The sequence below is a fragment of the Accipiter gentilis genome, chromosome 9 (genome assembly GCF_929443795.1).
Source record: "Accipiter gentilis chromosome 9, bAccGen1.1, whole genome shotgun sequence".
NCBI lineage: Eukaryota > Metazoa > Chordata > Aves > Accipitriformes > Accipitridae > Astur > Astur gentilis.
The window spans coordinates 31,035,558-31,054,035 of NC_064888.1; the positions used below are offsets into that span (position 1 = coordinate 31,035,558).

The following is an 18,478-nucleotide window of genomic DNA, read 5'->3' on the forward strand; positions in this document are numbered from 1 at the left end:
TGGACTAGAAAGATGTATGTCCTTTCTATATGTATTGGGAAATAATGTTGCTGCAGACCGTAATATTTTCTGGTGGCATTTTAAGGAATTTCTGTTTGTCCTACTGTCACTTTTAACTGTGTCCAGATATTCGGAAGATTTGACCCTGATAATTACATGGTCACAGGGACTCAGGCCTGTTCTGCCATCCTTACCGATAACAGACAGTGCTTTCTTCCTTGTGGGATCGCCCTGCAACTGATGGTAGCGATTAAGGAGCAGACTATTTCTCACTGGGAGTACAATGATGAAAGCTCTGCCTGTGCGGCTTTGTTTTGTTGTGTTGGGTTTTTTTGGCCACAATTCACAGTATGTTGTGAATGGACTCGCTATTGATGTGGTGCTCTAGTTAACAAGCAGTGCCAGTTTCAGTTACCTACACAGTAGGTCATAATGTAGTTGTTTTGGCATTTGCAGCACTGGCTGATCTTAGCTGAACTCCAGCACATTCATATGTTTGTCATTGCTTCAACTGCTATGTTTTTTGTGAGATTCACAAAAATGTATCAGAGCATCTGTATTTTGTTTGTTCTTTTTTTCTTCTTTTTTTTTTTTTTTTTTCAAAATGTTTTAGCTGTTGATGCCCCAAGGATGAAAGCAGCAAAAGATTGTGATAAAAGTGTTTCAGAACATTAGGGAATTTGAACGTTAGCTGGCTCAGAGGGAATCTATTATTTACAATCTACTGTATCAAATTCAGCTTCCACCAAATTAGAAACTGATTTTTGTCGTTGTCCCTTTTTAATCTAACCCTTTGGTTAACTCAGGAGAAGCAGCTCCATAAATCACGTGGACATCTATGGATTATTTTTTTCCCCTGCCAGCCATTGCTAGGACTAAATGTTCATCTTCCAGTGATTCTTACCAGCCAGGACACTAATAATAACATTTCTGTTCTGGGCTTGACTTTCTTTCTGCCAGGAGGAAAACTATCTTTGTAATGTGCCTTGCAAAACATTTTTAGGGAGTAAAATAACAATGCACAGGAATATTTGACTTGAGGTGCTTGGGTTTCAACTCATGAGGTTAAAGGAACTCATTGTGCCTTGTTTTATGATTATCAAGGACCATGGCATGGGATCATGGCATGCATAATGAATACTTTCTCGCATTTTTTTTTATCAGAACTTCATCATGCATATGTGCATCGTTGTTTTTTCTTTTGAAGATGGGAAAACTGAGGTAAAAAATAGTAAGATTGCCCCACAAACCAGGGGCAGATCAAGAAACTCAGTCTCTCATATCACTATTCAGCCAAGCGAACCCCCTTTTTTAATTTGCTGTAAGCATGAGGCTGCTGTGCCCTCATCTTTCCTTCAGCGTTAAAACAGAAGTTTTACTGGATCTTGGAACCAGCTCACTTTGCCACCACAGAATATTCATAGTAGTCTTAATCTTGTAGATGAGGGATAGGCAGGTTCACTCACCAGCGCCTGGGAAGATGTCTGTCTTACAGGTTAGTATGTGGCCCCTGAGAGTGGGCAGTGTAGAAACACAAAGGAGACAAATTGGTAGGAGGCAGGGACTTACATGCCAGGTGTCACAAGGGAGACTTGAACTGGTTTTGCTTTCCCTCACCCTCTCTGATTGCATCCTTTTATCTAACTGGCTGCCTTTTTTTTCTCTCTCTGTCCCTCCAGGTCAGTGACTGGTTTGGATAAAGAGCCTGACCTCGTGCACATGGAAGCCCGGACAGCTGACGGACGTGAGTGCCTGCAGCCAATGCTGAAAAAGTGGGCTTTGAGTCAAGAATGGAGTGGGAATGGACATTCACTTTGCTCATTTTGTCTCCCCATTTCCATTTTAATTGATAGGAAAGATGTGGGTCGTGGGGTTTGGTGTGAGGCATACTCTTCTCCTTAGCCCCTGGGGGGGAAATTCAGACGCTTCAGAGCTTGTGTCTGTGGAGAGGGCTGAGCAGAAGCACAATCTATTGGGCTAAGGAGCCATCCATTCTGTTCCCTATTTAGCTGTTTCAGTATCATGTATTTTACATGAATCATAAAGAGCTGGGCTACCAGCACTGTGCAGTACAGTCTCTGTGCATTTCCAGAGGTGTTCAGAACAGCTGGGTTGTACCTGGGAATTTGAGAAATCGCCTACAGTCAGACTTCTCCTCTGGCCAAAATGTCCCTATGCCCCAGGTACCCTTTGTCCCCTGTTGAAAAGATTTTTCAGTTTTGCTTGTGATGTATGAATAGATGCTTCGTACCAAACGATTAGAGGCCTTGAAAAGGTGCTTGGATCTGAAGTAAGAAATAGAAAAAAAATTCTTAAGCCCTCACTGAAATGAATCTAGCCACATTTGTAGTAGAATGAATTCCTATGTAATTAACCTCCAGCGAAGATGACAGTAAGTATTAGAAGCAAGTTGACCTTTTCACCACTCTCTCCAACGTGTCTTAGGTATTTCTCACAGGAACTACAGCATGGTAATGCATCTGCTCATGGGGTGGAGCCAGCTTTACTCCAGCTCAATGCCACACAACAATGGGACATGTGTCCCTTTTACACTTCATGGACAACATAGAAAAGCAACATAGGGCTGAGGTTGTAGAGGATTTCTGGGAGAAAAAGGGCCTCATTTTTGTCTATTGCACACTTTTCTCTGTTTTAGTCAAGTTCTGCATAGGCCAGATGCTGTGTGAACAAGCGCCTGTCTATCATGGCGGCTTCTCTGAGGCTGTGGATCTTCTAAAATCACTTATTGGCCTCCCACTGCTATTTAGTGGTGGCAGCTGAATAAATAACCAGGCAATAAAAGCTCAGGGGTGACAGCTGTTTGTTGAATATGTAGAAAAAGCAAAACAGGCTGGCAGGTGAGTGGGCAAGGTAGGGAGGTTTCTTCAGCGTCTTTGGTGCGGTGTGTGCTGTTGCAGGAATGCTAGAAGAAGTGGCCAAAAACAAGCAAAAAAGGCAAGTAAGTAAGCAAGCAAACAAACTGCTGATGGAGTCTGTTTTCAAACTAAGTTTAAACTTGCTCACCCAGCTATTTGAATACTGGATGTGTCAAAGATATGGGTGCTTTATTTGAAATATGTATCCCCAGTTTGCAGACATCTCTCTTCCTTCAGGTCCTGTTTGCTTGGGGGTTTGCTGTTCTTCTTTTAATGTATAAATTTAGCATTTTGAAATTGGCGGTTGATGGTATTGAGGGTTTCACTGAAAGTCAGACTTAACCGGTAGTGTCAGCAAAACAGGCCCATTGCAAGCCATGGTCCCAGCAGAAAGCAGGCACAGGTGAGACCTGGAGGGCTGTGCTGGCTCCACTGGCATGTCCTGCTGGGGGACAGCATCAAAATGACTCCTCTCCCAGCCAAGCACAGCACAAAAGAACCATGTTACTCCAATTAGAGTTTTTAAGGCTTGAAACGATATTAGTTTGTGTTACAAAACATTGACTGCCTCAAAGCTATAGCCTTACCTGGTGTGAAATGGTACAGCTCTCTGTACTTAGGAATGGGAGGCTGAACTTTTCTACTAGTTGGCTCTGTAACCAAAATGGGCCTTCATGCTCTCAGTGAAATGGCTGAGGCACTTACACCTGCTGGAAAATGGGTCTCTGCAGTTATTTCCTCTTGATCAGAAAGGTTCTGATTAAAGTTTTCCTCAGTAGTGGGGAGAACGAAGGGGAGGCTTTTTTAATGCCTTTTAGGTCAGTCTGGTGGCTCAGTCACTCACTTGATGCATTAACAGACATAGATTTGAGTATTGCCATTGCTCAGTTCAATTCAGAGACAAGAATCCATGCCTTCAATGTCCCTGGCCACTTGAAAAGTACATGATTCTTCCAGAGGGGGCATTTTTCCTTTTTCTCCATGCTTTTTATTTTAAAAAAAAAAAAAAAAAAAAAAAAAATTAAGAAAGGCAGGGAGGGAAGTGGTATTTAGGATTGGACTCCTGAACTTGATGATTCTTTTTTTCTTTTTTTTTTCTTTTAGCACTAATGGGACTCAAGAACCTATCTAATACCAATTCAGACACTGGAGCCTAAAACATGCTCTGTGGCTGGGAACAGGTGGTGGAGCATGCTAGAGTCTCATTCATCCGTAAATGAGTTAGGGATATCAATAAGCTCATGGAGCTGGAGGGTGGAAGTCCTGTTCACTGCTTTGGTGTCTGTCCTTCAAAACGTCTTGCCTCATGGTTTCGTTTGTCTGGTCATTAGGAATGGTAGGGTCTCAGAAAAAACATCTGCCCCAGTCTCAGGTCTCCTTAACTATTTGCAAGATGCTGCTAATTCCACTGCCTAGCTGATCTCAAGCTGTTCCTGTCTTTTGTAGCAGACGAAGTTTTTCCCATTTTTTCGACATTTTGGCAGAGCTATTGTAGCAGAATAATAATCTAGGCTTGCATTTTTAAATTATAAAAACACGTAGGAGCCTTGGGCACTGTACCTTCTGCCTGGGTGTAATAGGCAGCAGCAAGGACAGGGTTGGATGCAAGGGAACTATTACAAATACACTGACACAAGCACCCACCAGTACTCCAGGGAAAGCTATATTAAACTTTCTGATGTTCAGTGAGATAATCTTCTCCCCACTCACAGATACGATGCAATAAACAGTATTTTAATTAAAGGGAAAAGAAGGGGAAAAAAACCTAACCAGAAAGATAAAACAGGGTAACTAATTCCTGGGGAATAATTTACAGTCCTGTCTACATTTCTAGATCCTGTTTTCCTTTGGGGGAAGAATTGTTGAGGCCAGCTATTTTTTTCTCCCTCTCATGGTAACCTTCACTGGTACTTTATGATTGTAAGTCTTGCCTAGCACCAGACCCTGACTTAACCTGAGCCAGTCTGCCAACGCAACTTGTTTCCATCAGCTGCCCTTCTCCCTGTTGGCCATGCTGGCCAGCCATGCCTGCTTTTAGCTGCCGTGTTAACGCTGCCAGGAAGGAGCAGGCCTTGCTGTCCTGTGTCTCCGTAGGTTACGGTAACCTGCACGTAGGTCTGCCCTTTGCAGCCTTCGGCACAGTGACAAGTTTGACTGTTTCAGCGTCTCCCTTCAGGGACCCACATCTCTGGGTGTTACCCACCAGAGAGACCCTCTTGTGCTCCTGCTTCCTGCCAAAGCTGTCCTGACTGGTGGGCAAAGAAGAGACTTAGTAGCTTGGCTTACTTCACCAGTTTATCCCTGCAAATTTCAAGAAATTGTTTCAGTATTATCACTACGAGAAAGGGTCAAAATACACTCCAAATTCTCAAGATGGGAAACTGTGTTAATTAGCAATGGGGAGGTGTTTCAAGCTCCTCAACTGAAAAATGGCTGCACATGTGAGAAAGCCATTCCCTAATCCTAAGTGAGATAAATTGGTGGGAAGGGTTTGTATGGAGGAATGGATGCTGGGATTTGAGCTGCAGCAAACCCTCCAGGCTGCTTGATGTCCATATTGCCTCCTTCACAGATGGGCTGAGAAAGTAGCTGGATGTTGGGTTATAAGCATGAGGAGTTTTTGAAACTGTCTAGGAAATAGGGAGCTCTTCTCAGCTCCTTTTGCAATGGAACATAATAATACGCCCCCCTGCCCCCCCAAACCCACAAAACCCCTAAACCCTCTAATTCTGGTGTTGTGTGGGACGATATATAAATTGGAAATATTCCCCAGATATAAGCCAACCTCCCTTAAGGCATGCATCTCCCAGTGAAAGGTAAGCAAGGCTTACAAGGCGTAGCTTGGGCACAGGCCACCAGCCCCTCTGGGCAGCTGTCCTTTTTCCTTGTGGCTGTGCAAAAACAGGGCTGAAAAATTAACTCCTTTCAGAGAAGAGGGAGCTAACAGCTCAGAAGTTAGGATGCTCCCTTCTCTCTTAATTGACGTTTTTGTTGAGGGGCCCTGTACTTTCTGTATGGGGGAAGATGTGCTCTGTGAATGGGACCATAGCTTATGAAGGGATCATACCCTTCAAGAAGCTTGAGCAGGGACTTACTTGGCATTGTTTCTTGTTTACAGTCACACACAAATGTGAACTGGGTGCTGTCATATTTTTTACCTCATTTTTTAACATATTTTAAAAGGAATTCTTTTTCATTTTCTGTGAGGCAGCAGGAAAGAAAGCAAGACTTGAACTTATTTTGGTGTCCGAAGGCAGACAGGTTTGAAAATAATTTTTTTGTGTCTGTGGTTTTTTTCATAGGCCTTGTGTTGAAAAATATATGAAAATAAACAAACAGGAGACTAAATGGAAAATGGGTAGTGAGCTACCCCCCTTCTCTACCACCAACTTCCTGTGAATATTAATCAGGTGCCATTCTTTGAGTATATTTGATTGCTGGTGTAACACACTCAATATGACACATCTCCCAATGAGCAGGAAGCTAGCTGTCATGTCAACACTTGTGATGTATTTGCATTTATTTGTGACAGGTTTTTATTCCTCCTCCCATTCTGTCACTCAGCAGCAGCAAATTATCCCTTTTTTGGAGGGATAAGAATATCCAGGCGACTGTGTGGGAGAACATACCGGAAGGAATGAGCTTCTAAAAATACAGCTCTTGACCTGTCCTCCTTGGTCTGGCTGGTTTTAGTGCTACCTCAAAAACAAGCCAAAGCTGCTGAGCTCTTTGGGTAGCATGGCAATATATAAGACCCTCTTGTTTTCTGAGAAGTTGCTTTTATCCACTACAAAGATGTCTTAGATTCCATGCTGAGGAGGTAAATAGCAGCTCTGGACCAAGTGTGTATGTGTCAGTTGATGAAGAACCTTAATTTATCCCAGCTGAGAGTCTGAACTCTCTACTGCTGCTGGTATTTTTTGCTGGGAGAAACTCTGATACTCCAGTTATTTGGCACTGTCTGTAGGTCAGATATTTTTCACCATACGCTTTAATTACCTCCAGATACTCTGAGCTGGCACCAGTAACAGTTTCTGCTGCTTTAGCATCATCAGTGGGACTATGTTTTCATTACTGCACCAGACCTATGCAACTGCTCTGAATCAGCCATGCAGCCCTTATTAATAAACCTGGAATTCCCGGTGCCTCAACCCAGAACCAGGTCTGCAGCCATTAAACATGGACCTTCTGTCAGGCGATTGGGCATGAACTTTTATTAGGTTAAAGCTTGGTTGTAGTTTGTGACTTTTATAGACAATATCTTTTTAAAAATTATTATTCTTGTTATCAATGCCTCTGACTTGCATTCTTTTTGCATTCTTAAGAGTCTGTTGGTGGGACAAGGCTATGGAAGGGGAAACCACCAGTTTGTGAATCTTGCCTTTGAATCTGGGAAGGCAGTTAGCTGAGTGTCAGAGGATTTCAGTCATGTCCCCCAATGCTTTCCACTGAACTACATTTTGCTGTCACTGGAAAGACACAGACTAAGGACAATAGCAGGTTTTATGGGGTGGAGAATCCTGTAAGCAGCTTTGTTAGGCTAGTTACTGTCCTTTTAAACTTCCCTTTTATCCTTTTGGGCTCAGTTTGACAAAATCCTTGTTAAAAGGTGCAGTTGTGAACTAAAATCACTGCGCCAGGCTCACCCCAGCCCTTATAAACTCACTGTTATCTTCATTGATAGTCTGTCCTCACCCTTTGTAGAAAAGCAAACAAATGCGTGAATCTAAGAAGCCTGTAGAAGTGCCACAGTGTAAAAGATATGACCCTTTTATCACCGAAGCCGTCATCTTAGTTGTATTTTTGTTTTCTCCCTGATTTGCAGTTTTCAGAAGTTGAAAGGCAGAGATGGCACATTTAGATTACATACATCCAGAGAGACAGTGCCTTGATTGTTCTGTTTCATGGGATCCATTCTTAGACTGAGTGAAATAATGCTTAATCCCTTATAGCCCCTGCCAACTTTGCTGGAGGTGAGCATGTCTCTTCTTGCTGCTCTGAGCAACTTTCTCTATGTCTGCCTTTGCCTTATCTCTTCTTCATGTTCTTCTCCTAGTCCTGTTCCTTCTCTCAAGCAATGCCAAGGACTGACAAGGCATCCCATTAGTGTGATGGTATTCTCATCTTCTCTCTAGACAGAAGCATTTGATGCCTCTTGCAGTGCATATAACTACTGTTGGGACTCTTCAGCTTGTCATGCTATTTTATGTCCATGATGTTTTCATACCTAGCCTATGTTGGCTATAAAGACTTAATTTTAGGAGATGCTTGTCATTTTCACAGCAAAATAAGTTAAACTTAACAGCACTGGTTTGGCCTTTTTTTCCCCTTTTTTGTGTGTTACTACCACAATTAAACCCAGGTATTTTAGGGGGAGGATGGGGGATATAATTCCCAGCAGGGTAGTGGAATCAATAAGTTCTACCTGGGTGGCTTTTGAAATCTTCTTCTGCTCCATATGTCTCATCATCAGTTTTCTGATGCATTTATGAGTTGCACCCTCCACTTACGGTTTGAACTCCAGCCTCCTGAGGGATGTCTGCACAATGGGGAACGGAATGATGGGTGTGGAAGTGTGGTGAATTACTGACTCCAGAGAGCAGTTACAGTTTTAAAGGCCAGAGGTAGATCATGCAATAACATCTATCTAGTTGGAGATGAGGTTAAGGCTTCCCTTCAGAGACCTTCTTTCAAGCTGCTGATGACATTTGCAGACAACAGGCTCCTACCTGGGCATTTCTCATGTGTACATTTTCTCCCATTACAGACACCCACTATTTGACCTGTCGGATCCAAGAGTGCTCAGAGACTAAAAGGAGCGGGCCATTTTCGCGCTCCATTGACGTCAGCTCCCTTGTTGTTCAGGATGAATATATCTTCATCCAGGTATGTTGGCTTGATATGAATGTGACATGAATTCTGCCTGTGCAAGGTATTTGTTCTGTGCAAGAGAGGAGACATATTCTTAGGACAAGCACATGGGACCACAAGTCCTAAGAGATGGGAGTCTATTTCTGCCTGCTATAGATGACTGTGCAGTCTGGGATGAAACACTGGATCTCCCTGCTCATCACTTGTCTCAGGGTGAATCTGATATATTTTGAAAGTTCATCCATCAATAATCATAAGGGTCCATGTGTTTCACAGAAGCTCTAACTTGCTATTGTTGTGGCTACTTGGAAAATACAAAGAAGCTAGTGATGAATTGGAGAGAACAGAGAAGAACAATGGAAAGGTGTGAGTGATCATTTTAACAAATTGAAAGATTTATGCTGATTTGACAGTCAAGTAATGCTAATGGAGTGAAAAAGATTTGCCGTAGGAGGTAAAATAGCAGAGAGATTGGAAAAAGATGTTACAGGGCAACTTCAAAGTGGAAGATGACTGTAAATTTGTCAGCTAGTTGATGATGATTTTGGAGATGAGGAGAAAGTGACAGAAATTGAATGAGAAACTACTTGTTTTTTGAGATTTTCTGAGAATACATGGGCTGGATGGAACAAGGCCATCTCTCCCCATTTCATACCGGTGGAAGTGTGAGAATGAATGGTACGGTGTGGAAGAACACTTCCCGAAGATGTGCCGTTTGGGTGGAAACTGGGAGCCAGGCTGTGGTGATTCCAGGTCGTAGAAAGCTCAGGAGACACAGTGATTACAGACATGATGATATTAACTGCTTGTCACCAATGCTGAAGAGGGGGAATGAGGTGAGATGAGATAGAGCTTGGATCCAGGTGGTACAGAAAAGACATATGCTTCCCGTTTTGAGCAAGCCTGGGTTATGTTAAGCTCCTATTTTACTTCTTTGGGGGAACATTTTTCTTGAATGTATCCAAATTATAAGAAAGTTCTGCTCTGTTTATTGTGAAATTTTCTTAGAAATGGGAGTTTAAGGGGGAAGGCTGTTAATTCTGTGCTGGGATTAGGTGGAGGACTGGATCCATATGACCTGGGAGGACTGCAATATGGATACTGCATGCACTTGGGTAACATTGGCAGACTTCTCCTCTGAGTAGGGGAGTCTGCTGCTCTGGAGATGATCGATTGCTATGGGAGCCACAGGTCCCCTCATTCCCCCATGAAACCCAGCCTGCTACCGCTTCCTTTGGCCTCATGGGGAGACCCGCTGCTAGTTAACACTGAGAATGTAGCTTTTGCACCTCACTAAGTCATGATTTGACTAGAGGCGATGGCTTTCCAATTGGTAAATGCTCTACTTTCCAAGGATATTTTAGAGATACTCTCTTAATCTGGCAGTTTACGTCTGTGGCTGAGGGTATTGTGGAACATCCAATTTTTTAAGGCTAGCATGAGGCCTTACAGACATTTCTCATTCCACAGCTCCCACCTGTGTTAAAACAAGGCTGCTCTGTTTAGAAACTTGGGCTCGCAGTGAGGACATCTGCCTGGTGTGCACATTCCTCTGCCTCAAATTAGCAGTGAGCAGCTCAAGCTAATAGCTGCAAATTGCTTCAAGTTAAAAAAAACGATGTGTGTGTATACAAACACATGCATGTATGTATATGTAATACTTCAAGTGCCTTGACTATCCTTAGCAAAGTTTTATTATAGCTTAATGGGTGTTTGAAGTGAAAATCACATACCCACACTCTTAAAAAGTGTTAAATATACACACTGAGCATTTCTGCTGCTTTGGGCAGGAGACTCTCCCTTTTACAGGTTGTCTATCACTTTCCCTCTTTTTTTGTATCACACTTGCAGGATTTCTGACTGTCCAGCAGCCTGTCATAAGTGCAGAAACTGGGCATGGATCAAGTCCATGTAGTACTTGAGTAACACGCACATGCTTCAAATTCACAGCACACACCTCTCTGAGCTGAAGGTGTGTTAAATCCACCGTGTCCAGCATATGGTAGATGGGCTATGCAGAGTGTTTGCTCAGTACATATGTAGGAATGCTGATATGTGCTGGATCTATTAGTCTCACAAGCCATGTGATGTAGCTGCCTATTACGGGATGTGTCAGATTGACTATGTGTGCAATGTCTCATGCATATCATTCCGTCTGGATAATCTTGGACAGAAATATAGGAGCCAGCTCTTTTGAATTTCAAATATTAGACAGAGATGAATAAATAAATATCAAATTAAATGTTAAGAACCTGGTGAGGTTTAATAGATGCATAAAAGATGGGTGCATGAGTTCTGATCTGTCTGTGCTGGAACAAATCAGAAGTAATATCTTGGACTAGAGAGAGGAACTTGTTTCTTTTAACTTTTGTCATAAAACCAGTAGATTTTTAGTCTAAACCAGTACTCTGTGTTCTTCTAAAATGAGTGGAGAGATCAAAACCTTCAGGGGCAATTTATCTTCTCCTATTGCACCTATTGCAGGATGAGATAGGTCTCTCTCTTGAATATGCCTTTCTCATTAATATTAGAAGGAACCCAAGTATAGCTTCGAGAAGATGCCCAACTTTTTGACAGCTAAAATTAGGGAAGACGAATCCCAGCTATTGATATCAACCTTTTAGATTATCTGCATACAGTTATTTACTAGTGAATATCCATTCTAATAAAGTTGATCAACAGGCCTGTAGCGTAAGAGTCTTGGGAAGCATTAACCTGTGTAACTGTGCACTCAAAGCAAACGTGATACTGTGGTGCATAATGGATAGGGGAAAGAAGAGTATGGAAAATGTTACAGTGCCATTATAAATCAATGGTTCCTTATCATGTGGAATGCTCTTGCGCAGTACTTCTGAAAGGATCTTGCAGAACTGCAGTGCAAAGAAAGAAAATGAGAATGAGCCTATGCTTGAAAAAAACTTACCCATGAACAGAGTTTGAAAAGACTGGGACTGGTTACCAGGCAAAGGAGATAAATAACATAACACATGATGAAAAATGTAAAAGGTAATGAAGAAAGGAAGGGAGAAATAGCTACTAAGAGAGAGTAGGAAGAATTCTTATGAATAAAACAGTAGGTGATCACTGAATTTATTGATTGACTTTCTATTTGATTGATCAATAGTTATTTAAGGATGCCTAGCATATCACTAAAATAGGATAAGTCTGCATAAATTGATACATTAAGAGAAAATCCTGCCCTCTGTTGTGTGTATAAGTTTCACAGGATTGCTCTGATGTAGCCAGGAGTCAGTATCATCACCTTCTTTCCTGGTTAATACTTAAAATTCATACAGCTTGCAGAGCAGGTCATTTCTGAGAAAACCTTGGAATATGTCTGAATTTATTTACTGCACCAAAAAGGAGCTAATTTGGTGAGCAACTTTGCCATTAAGGTCAGTGTCAGTTGTGTCCAATTATATAGCTGTGCAGTAGTGGAGCCCATACTTCCTCTAGAGCTGTAATATGCCATTCTCTAGAGCTGTACCACACCTTTCCTTATTGGTGCCTTTGAGTACTCGCTACTGAGATGGTATCACTTTCTAAACTTAGGTGCATAGATAACCTGCAGCTGCCTATAAGATTTGACTTCCTGACAGTTACCTGAACTGCTACGGTATTCTCACGTACAGAGCCTATATTATAAGACCTAGGGGGTCAGGGATAGTTTTTCATTTTATGTATTAACCTAGTGTACTGGTATTTTGGAGAATTTCTATGGTAAAAATAAATCACGGGGAATTCTGGGGAAAATATTTTTCAAGTAAGTCTTGTATCAGGGTTTCCAATAGAATTGCTCAGGTTGCTGAAAAGAGTCTAAAATGCAATAGGCTTTAATGAAAATGGGAATTATTTTTCAGCAAATTCTGTTTTGAGTGAGAAAGCATTGTTTGGAGAAAAACTTGTTATTTTCCTATAAACAAACAAATAACATCAATACTACTTTGTTCTTTAAAGGCTTAAAAAAAAGAACAGGAATGATCTGTGTACACTTCCTTGCCAACAGATGAAAACTTTCCACTGAAAACGCAAGAAAGCATGAGCAAATATCATCACTTATTGCAGGGGGTGAGGAGTCTGGGCCAAAAAAGTCTCAGTACAGTGTTGCTTATTTGTGGTGGCCTGACAACTCCTAAGTGGGTATGAATACAGCAGTGCATTCACTGGAAATCAGCTTTGCTCTGGGACAGTTTCTACAGAAATCAACACTCTTGTGGACAGATACAGAGCTGCCATAGAGAGCCAATTATTGCTAAGTTAAAGTATTTGTTCCCAGTTACCCAAAGGTTATGTGCAAGCTATCTCAGGTGCAATAGCTCAGTGGTTCTGCTGGGTGGCTGGAGTCCTGTGTTGGACGAGCCTGGCCACTAGTGGGGACTGATGACATTCCCAATGCACTGGTGCAGACCCATGTAAGGACTAGATTTTCACACAGAATCCTAGATATCAGGAGAGGGACAATAATAATGATGAAACTCTTCAGAACGTGTGGCACGAGGACTGCTGGCAGTACTGCTGTTATAGCGCTGGTGGCCTAAGGATGTGAGTGAGACAAAGTTTACAGGGAGAGGTAGTATTTTTTATGAGATTGGAATTGATAGAATTAAAAAAAGGGACAGATAAGCTTTTGGGCATACTCAGGAGAACCTAAGGGACTTGAGGAAGGATTTGGTCTCTGAAAATTGTCCTTCCTTTTTTTTTCCCCAGCTATAGATGTACGTCTCATAAAATATGCTTCCTCCCCCTATTAATCATGTTGTGTTTTCCTTGTGTAAACCCTTCAGTGTATGGTTTTCCTCCCAGAGGTCATACTGGTATAGTTCAGCATCTAGTTAACACTGTCCCCATTCCTCCCTTAAGCTTCTGTCTCTGTCAGCACTTGGAGACCCTCAGGGTAACTTTGGCCTTTTTGATTTGAGCTGGCTGTAAGTCAGTGCAGAGATGTGTGGATGGGCAATCAATACCTTTCTTGATTGTTTTTTATGTCTGTCTTTTTCTCTGGGATGGTGCAGACTGATATCCCAACAGAGTGCAACTGAAGTCGATCTGAAATGTAGCTCAGACTTTCAGCACTTTCCATGGCTGTGACAAAGCTACTGGGCATGGAAGACTCCTCTGAAATTTAGAAGCTGATACCTGGTTTGAATTTGGGGGTGATGCCTGTTTTCTCCAGCAGGCCAAACAAATGTCTTTGGAGATGAACACTCTCAGATCTGCCTTTGGCTGGTTGTCTTACCACAGAAGGACAAGGAACGACACCTGCAAGCTCTGACTGAAAAGGGCTGGCTGTTTGCTTCAGACCCTGCTCCATTTCCACTTTAAATGGGAAGTTCTTTGCACCATTAACCAGAGAGGCATGCTGAGAGGCAGTACATTATGACTTTCCAAGGCCTTTAAAGAGTGGGAACATGGGTGCTCCTTCCCTTTTCCACTCCCATGGCATAATTTATCAAGGTGCTTAACTGCAGACTGATATTCATAAAAGGGTCTTGTCTCTAACCTGGCTCCTCCTGCCACTTCTCCTCTTGGGAAGCTTTCTTGGCAGCTTTCTATGCCATTTCATTTGTGATTCAGTCTCCTGGGAACTGCACAGCTCTCTCTTGATTCCTGATTCCCTTAGGTCAGGTTGCCGTGGGACATATGATAGTCCCATGTCCAAAAAGCTAAGCTGCTCTGGTGATTGCCCTTTTTTTTTGGTGGTTGATATGATGAAGGAAGAAAGGGGTGTGTTGGGAGCTAAGAAGAGAGAAGAGAGTCTTGGCTGTGATTTACAATCCTCTTGAATGTGGTGGGGTCTGTGATGTTGCCATTTAGGAGCAGGGGATGGTGGTTACTCGCAGCTTGCACACGCAGCAGTGTGGGAGCAGCTGCAGTTCTTACAGATGGCAGGAATTCCATGTGGAAAGTGAAAAGTTTAAGTCAAAATGCTCTTCTTTGATAGTGATCATGTGTCTGGCTCTTCCTCACCCCCTGAAATAATTTTGCACTTAGAAGACTTTTGCTTAATTCAGAGAGTTGCACAGCAGGGCAGCATCTCAAGTCTGCTCACTAGCATGAGTGAGAACGAGCAAACCCAGAATTTCTTCAGATGTTGTTGTGTGATGCAGCTAAGCGGGACTCTTAGAATACACATCCAAATAGTTCCTCTGTCTCAGAGGAGCAAACATGTCTGCCAAAAGCTGTTGAACCAGTTCAGTCTTCTTTTGCTTCAGAAAGTCTCCTTAAAACATACGCAGATGTCAGTATTCACCCACAATCACTGATAGCTTCTTACAGAACCTATGGATAATACTGCCTTTTTTGGATGCCTGGAGTCTCATCAGAGTGTGTCCAAAAAATTTCAGCTGAAGTCTTTTGATGGAAAATGGCTTTGTAGAAATGCCTTTTTTTTTTTTTTTTTTTTAATCAGAATCAAATTCTGTTTTTATCAAAGTGGATATATTTATGAGAAGGGTTTTTGGGGGGGCTCAGTAAAAAGAAAACTATTTATTATTCATAGCCTTAGAACTGGGGTGGGGGGACATTTGTCTTTAAGGTTTTATAAAGGGGAGAAAAAAAGTTCCTAATTCTATAACTAAATAAATCTGAGCTTAGCTCAGAGAAGTAGTTTATTATTATTACCAGTTTTAACTGTGGTTGTTTAGGAAAACTTGGAAGTGCTTATGTTTGGTAGGACAGGAGTGTATGTTTCAAGTTTATTGGGTATTTAAGGCTAGGCTAAATGAGCATATTTGCTGAATGTAAGTCAGTTATCAAGTGAGTAGACTTCACCCAGCAGTCACACCTGAGATTGTGCCAGTTCATATGGATTCCTGACCTCCATTCTCAAGCTGACAATTTAAATACTTAAATAAGCAGTAAATTTCCCCAGGAATAAAGAAAAGAAAAGGATTTTTTTTTTTTTTTTGTATTTTTGGTTTTTCTTAATGTGAAACTTCTCAGCAGTGAAACAAGATAGGAGGGGAGAAATTAAACTTTGATTTCCCAGTCTAGAGCCTTCTCTCTATTTTCATAGAAGCTAAATACACCATGTTCAAATATAAATTTCTTTCCTCCATTTTTTAACTAGGAGCCAAAGGTCTTAACAGAAATCAATCCATGCAATTTATTTTTAACTTCACCCTGCTTAGCTACGATTGATTTTTATCTTTGCGTTCGATGGTAGATAAAACGGCTTGGCGGGACAATGGAGCACTCTCCAACTTGTAGGGTTTGGTCTTTGAGTCTTTTATTGAAGAAATCATTAAAAGCTTATTATGAAACTAATAGTATGAAGACGTTTAAATGATGAACACGATTACACCTGTTTTACTGGTGAATAATGCCTGCTACAGCTGATCTTCTCTAGCCCCTATTTAAAATGCTGGACAGCACTCCAGTGGGAGAAATTAATCCATACAGATGAAAGAAAGTGCATCCCAGGTGGTAGTTAAAAGCTCTTCTTAAAGCAAGACAGGCAGTAAATAGTTAGCTACTTCCCTATTCACTGCTGGGTGCTTTCCATCCATTTCTAGCACTATTTCATCTTTGCTGTGCCAAATATCAGATTTGGAACTTGAACCTAAAAATCTGTTAATAAAAAAAATTTAATATTTTCCTTTATTTATTTATATTTATATTATTTCTAGGGCTTCTTGTGCTGTACTTTCTTTTACCACTCTCTCCCCTCCCCTCATGTTGTCTGATTTATCAGCACTGTCTGCAGCTGAAGATGTAAAGGATTACTGTGGCAGACTAATAAGTTTCCTCTGAAATCCTTCAAAAGGAGATTTAATATGTACAATTACGCTTCTCTCTTAAGCTGGTTTCTGTGTAAGTAATGTGCATTTGCAGCGCTAATGTGGCTCATGTTTTGGTGTAACCTTGCACATTTTCCACAGGAGTTGCTTTTAAAACAAGTCCAATATTTTCACTCAAGATTACTTTGTCCTATAGCTGTGCCATCATAGCGCTGAGGGGAGAGGGAAGTGAACAGGGACTGGGCCAGTATAATAAACGTTTCTTTGTCTCAGCAGATTTTCACTGATGGGTCTGACACTAAAACGTGGCATGTTTTCAAAGCCTGCTGAATTTACCAGGCAGCTTGAGGGTGCTTTGCGTACAGAAACACTAATCCATATGTCTCTGCAGCATGCTCAGGTAACTGCATATAGCGTTAATGGCTGCGCAGAAGTTATGATATTAATGAAAACCACAGAGAGAGAATTCAGACTAGATGGTACCTATCCTGATGTGATTTATGCTGGGGCAGTGGAGAACCTCAGTACGCAGAAATATCCGGAAGATGGTTTGTCCTGGCCCTGATGGATAATCAAGAAGGAAGAACATTACACTCGGCTCATGCAGATGTGTTCTTCCTCATCTTCTGAATCTCTTGTGACTGGCATTGGGGCTAGGCTTGGGAGAGGAGGCACAACTTTTCAATCCTCATGCTGGCAAACCTGTGCAAGGCCTAGACAGTAGCTGGCTCTGAAGAACACCAAAATCCCTCACTAAAGGTGTGAGTGGAGCAGCCTGCCTGCTTAACTTGTCATCATTCCTTCATGCTTTAATCCACAACCTGATTTATGAGATTTTATGCCCCTGAGGAGAAAGGGTAACTACAGTTAAAGCAGCGAGGAGGGATGCCAGGGCACCCTATGGAGGTGGAGAACACAGATCTGGGATGCCATTACAATACTGACACAGCGTTTCTTAACTTTTGACTTCTACCAACTCATTTTATGTTAATGGGAAGGAGCAAACTCTACAAGCAGAGGACGTCACAGCAGAAAAAAAGTGAGGGGTTTGTTGAAAATAACATCAGCTATGTACTATCAACTACTTACTATCAACAAGAAAGTTTAAAACTTGGTTCTGTAATGGACTGTCTCACCACTTACTATGCTTGAAGTGGGAGGTAAATTACAGGAATCACAAACGTCTAAACATGTCTGGTCATTGTGGGTTGACCGGTGCTGTTACCAATTCTCTTTTGCTTTGAACATTATCAACAGTGTAAAAAGTAGATGACCTGTTCCAATAACTGTGCAGGGTAAATGATTGTTATCATTGTAAACCACCCAGGCTAACAAACTATGTAGAAAAGAGCCCTTCGTTCCCTTTTAGCCATTAGCTTAGGAAGCGTCTGATACCTGCACACTCTCAGCATCAGTGCATGTTCCTTTACGCTTTCTGTGAGTTCTTTGATCAGCAGGAGGCAGATGGAGTCTTGCTTAGCCCAGGGTCATTTCAGAGATTTAGTAGTTCCATGTTTGTTACATCAATACCTGCCTTACATTGGAAATTACAGGTCCCAGCATCAGCTAGCCAAGAAGACGAGAATGAAGCCTGGCACACTCTGGTCTACAGTTCCTGACATTGTCTAATGTGTCTGTACATTCTGGGACCTCATAACTCATTCTGCTTGCTTTCCAAGCTCTTTTAGGTGGCACGTGTTTCTTTGGTGAAGATAAACATCTATCTAAGAAAAAAAAGAGAAACAAAACCTGCCCTTAAAGAACCATATTTAGTCATTAACATGAGAATTGGCTTAGTGTTTCTAGATATGTCACAGAAATTATGGAGATGAATAGATTCCATGACAGATTTTCTCTAATTCTCTGCAGCCTTGTGAACATATTTGTTGTCTTCCATGTTTGATGCACTCTGTCCCATTGGAGGTCAGGAGGGAGTATGAGCCAGCATACTAAAACTTTCAGGGCCTTTAAAGAGAAGCTTCGCATGTTTCT

At 41.8% G+C, this 18,478-nt stretch overlaps 1 protein-coding gene across 1 annotated transcript in view; it reads left to right on the forward strand.

Moving 5' to 3' along the window:
* SORCS3 (sortilin related VPS10 domain containing receptor 3) overlaps nt 1–18,478 on the forward strand; it is a 311,885-nt gene that overhangs the window by 220,438 nt on the left and 72,969 nt on the right. The window contains exons 6-7 of the mRNA XM_049810209.1: nt 1,680–1,744; nt 8,644–8,762. Coding sequence (XP_049666166.1) covers nt 1,680–1,744; nt 8,644–8,762 — 184 coding nt within the window. The remainder of the gene's footprint in view (nt 1–1,679; nt 1,745–8,643; nt 8,763–18,478) is intronic.